The sequence below is a fragment of the Chenopodium quinoa genome, unplaced genomic scaffold (genome assembly GCF_001683475.1).
Source record: "Chenopodium quinoa cultivar QQ74 unplaced genomic scaffold, ASM168347v1, whole genome shotgun sequence".
NCBI classification, from domain to species: domain Eukaryota; kingdom Viridiplantae; phylum Streptophyta; class Magnoliopsida; order Caryophyllales; family Amaranthaceae; genus Chenopodium; species Chenopodium quinoa.
Genome location: NW_018745240.1, coordinates 345,435 through 349,806, shown reverse-complemented (window position 1 = coordinate 349,806; position 4,372 = coordinate 345,435). Strand labels below are relative to the sequence as shown.

The 4,372-nt window shown below is 35.3% G+C and overlaps 1 protein-coding gene across 1 annotated transcript; it reads right to left on the bottom strand.

The window, feature by feature from the left end:
• Positions 1-267: 267 nt before the first annotated feature.
• On the bottom strand, positions 268-4,094 carry LOC110711143 (protein REVEILLE 7-like). Its single transcript, XM_021889525.1, has 6 exons — positions 3,445-4,094; positions 2,551-2,643; positions 2,320-2,431; positions 2,165-2,226; positions 1,640-2,029; positions 268-1,548 (listed from the first exon to the last, which is right to left on the bottom strand). The coding sequence occupies exons 1-6, from the start codon at positions 3,475-3,477 to the stop codon at positions 898-900; spliced, it is 1,341 nt and encodes a 446-aa protein (XP_021745217.1). The 5' UTR covers positions 3,478-4,094; the 3' UTR covers positions 268-897.
• Between the last annotated feature and the right edge of the window lie 278 nt (positions 4,095-4,372).

The following is a 4,372-nucleotide window of genomic DNA, read 5'->3' as shown; positions in this document are numbered from 1 at the left end:
AGCCTTACCACAGTCACCAGAGTTCGGAGGGTATGGATATCATTTTTAAAAGTTGACATAAACTTGACACAAACATGGTATGTCAACCCGCTTCAATAATCTAATTTACCAAACAGTATATAAAAATTACTAAAAGGACCAAACGAATATTTCTTTACTTGTTTCAAGCACGGCCTACTTGAACACGAGACAGGCTAGCACATTGGCCTATCTCATATCCAACATTAGAAGTTGTATACTCCCTCAAACCTTGTATAGAATCTTGTATAACTCATTAATTTACTCTTTTTTGTGATTCTCTTGCACTGAACAAAAACTCGTGCCAAAATGAGGCACGGCCCAATACAACAAATACGTCCACCATCTGTGTAACATTCATAATTCCATACAAAAAAATCTGAACATCTAATCATAATAATTCACAAATTATAAACCCCAAACAAGGGGAAGGAAAGAGAAAAAAAATGAACTGAGACCATAGTATACAAGACCTAGAAACCAAATCTCCCAAAGAAAAAAAAATTAGAAATCAGAAACTGAGGGAAACCTGAAAGCTAGAAGAAACAGTACAAAGGTCAAAGATCCAGCAAGTTTGAAATTTTTTTTATAAAGGACTGAGATGCAGAAAACCCCCTCAATTTCACTTTCTGAGGAGCCTTAATTTGCTGCGCCATCAACTCCCATCCACCATATATTGCCTCTCACCTTGGAGGGCGGTTATACGATCAGACTTCATATATAGACTAATAGACATATAGTCAAATAGTCATATCCGCGACCAAAATTGCTACTTGTATGACTGTACTGATTCCTTGTGAATACTGAACTGGATATTTCAGTCTGGATAGTTATAAATGATGTGCTATCTAAATAAGGAAACCTCACTAGGATATATTACTACAAGCAAAGTCGGATTCTTTGACTTTCTCTTTCTTCATTAGGTATTGTCGATGATTGCATGTCTCTCTCTGAGAGACATCTTTTATACGGAACAAAGCCCTTTCTACCCTTGTCAACACATCTCTTCTCAATCAAAGCAAGTTCTTTCGGAGTACATGAATCCTCTATAAACTTGCTTTCTTTGTCAGACTGTGAACCGCATTGGCCAGACTCCGTCTCCATTTCCCAATTCTTGTCTGGATTCTCTCCTTCATTCACTGAACCACTATTTGAATCTGCAGAAGATCCATCTCGCTGATTTTCCTTCTCTTGGGGATCCACAAAGGGAGGTACCGACATCCCTTTGAAGAAAACCCACCATGGAAGAGGAATCGGTTTCTCTACCTGGTATGCATTACTATTCTCAGAATTAAATTTCACATGGTCCTGTGCTTCTCCAATGGTTCTCATAGAACTATCAGGCTTACAATCTTCTTGATATGCCTGGACGACTCCTTCCCCCATATCTGATGAGGGTGACTTGCTCAAGCAAGTAAATGATTCAGAGTTTCCTGAGACTACTACATCTTTTCCGAATAATTTAAGGACCTTCGTAGAACCTGATTCTTCCTTGTCAGATGACTCCTTATCTGAAAAAAGCTCCAATTTCTGCACGTCCAAATAAATTATGTTAATATGGCACACTTCAAAACAGTTGTAAAACAAAGTTTGCGATACAAACAAGTAGTGAAATAAGTACCACTGAAGCTGGAGCAACTGATCCTGGTTTGGACTCGTGCACTTCCCCTTGAGATGCGCTATCTTCAGACCGCAACCTTGCAACTTCATTGCCAAAATTGCCTGAAGATACCGGGGATGGGCTGTTGCTTTTGGTTGCAGCTGAATCTGCAGATGCTAACATATCTGAGGCGACAGCAGACAAAACTGAAGTAGGGGACTGATTATCTTGCTCAGAGAGTGAGGAGTTTGGAGACACAGATCTTGCTCCCTGTTCCATAGGCATGTCTTTTCTGGATGGAAGCACAAGTTTGCGAGGGTATGGGTGTGACGGTTTTCTCTTAGGACGGGGTGGTGGTATCTCAATTGGTTCAATTGAGCTTGCATTGCTGTTACTTGTTTCCCTAACAACCTGAACATACAAACACAGACACGGATCAGAAACATGAGGCAATTAAATTTGACCTTTTAAAGAACGTTCACAACGCCTTCAAGGTCACGGTCAGTACAACTTACTTCAAACAAAGGTAAAGAGTTGGCAAAGGACCTTTGAAAAGAATTTCTGTGCATGACTGCGGATTTGGACAGCCGACTTAGACCCAACGTGCTCTGAACACAATAACAAGTAATTTAGCATCTTCGCAAGCAGATTATATTTTCAAAATTCTTGTATAATCATCAAAGTTAATTCTCAAAACTTACCCTCAATCTTTCGCCATGCTCGGCCATATAGTTTTAGAGCTTCAAGAAATCTATTATGCTCTTCTTCCGTCCATCTTTCCCTTTGCTTTGTTATAGTATACGGCTTTCGAATCTGTTTTTAATTAAGGAGAAAGAGGACAGAAGAAGAGTAAGGTACACTGAACAACGCAATTTTGAAATCAATGATTTCAAATTGATGAGCCACTTAATAGGCAAAGAAATGATCAACACCTTAGGAACTTGGCCTTCTCCCACTGCTGACTGCACTCCGGCAGCCGGCGAATTCTTATTGCCAGAATTAGATTGAGCAGCACTAGTCTCCTCCTGATATAGTCAAACAAAGTTCAATATCAGTATCCAACACCAATAACTCCGGTCACAAACGTATCGAATCAAAACAAACGAAATCGGAATCATGTAATTGAAAATGCAACATGGAATTACCCAAGCCAACAATAACTCCGGTCATAATTGCAGTTGATAGACTTGTCAATCTGTATATATGATTCAGAATTAATCAAATTCTCAATCATATAAACAGAAACAAAACACAAAGATACCGAAATCGAGTATTTTGGACTAGTTTACCAAAAATAACCATACACAACATAGTTACATACAGTTATACAGCATCAAATCCAAAAACAACTCACACTTACCAAAATTAGCTATGGAATTTATAATTAAATTAATAATTATGCACAACAAAAGTAGGTTAACCACTAAATATCACAAGCAACACCTAAATAACTGTTCAAATTAACAAAATTATCTAACAAATAATAATAATTAATCCACCAAAATCTTACTTTATTTTCCTAAGATAAATTAACTCTTGAATAATTCATCTTCCTATCAACTAAACAAAATTCTTAGATTCTAAGTAATCATATGAAATCATTCAATTATCATCAAATTTATAAAATCATATAAATTAACAAAATTCACCTAATTAATCTTATCCTCCTGAATGAAAAATTAATACGAAGGAATTATTTTTCAAATTACATTATTAATTAATTCATCAATCCAAAGTCATACAACATCTAATCAAATATCCAAAAACATAAATCAACTCAACAAAAAAAATTCACAAAAAAAATTACAAATTTAAACAAAACTTACTTGAGCAGCCATATTAGAAGAAGACGAAAGCATCGAATCAAAAACCAATCAAATTTAATCTTCTTCAATTCGATCTCAACTTTTTCCAAAAACTTGAAATATTCAGCTAAATTCAACAGAATAATAACATATTAGTAGTAAGAGATTAATAAGAGAAACAGCAGCTAAATATTTGAGAGAGATTGCCACGTAAGAGAGAGAAAGTAGAGAGAAGGTAGTTAATTGTTTAAGAGAGGGAAGAAAAAATGAGGAAGAAAGGGGGGTTTATGTGGGAGGATTTTTTAGGAGGATAAAATGGGTATTATGAAAATTGTTAAGGGTAGATTTTGGTAGAATTCTCCAGAACTTTGTGGATTCTTGTGGCTCACGTTCAAAGTTCGTCTCTAACACGTGGCAATCCTTTGTTTTTTTTCTACTCCCTTCGTTTTTTTTTTTTTTATCGGATAAGATTTTTTATTTTAATAATAATTAATTTAATATTTTTAAGTTTGCTCTTTATGAAGAAAATTGGTGGGGTGTGAGTGTTTATTTAGTTATACTCGCGCGTGTTAGATGGACATGTATGCTTGCCATAATATTTCTTACACGTGGATACTATTTGCGGCTCCCACTTTTTTGTGCTTTTTTCTTTTTTTTTTTTTTTTTTTTTTTTTTTTTTTTTTGTGTTTAGTTTATTTACGCTTTTTTTTTTTTTTTTTGGTTGAGAAGAGTTGTGAGTTTACGCTTTTTCTCAAGAGTTCTTAACGTTGTTAGATCCGTATTTGCTAATTTCACGTGGTTTTGCTTTTATGACCTAAATTCCCCCTTCCTTTTACGACTAATTTCCCCTTTTAACATATTATTTGAAGATTCTAACTAACTCTATGCATTCTTTTTCCTGGAAAAAAAAATTAACTCTATGAATTCTTCATTTTTATTTTTTCACATC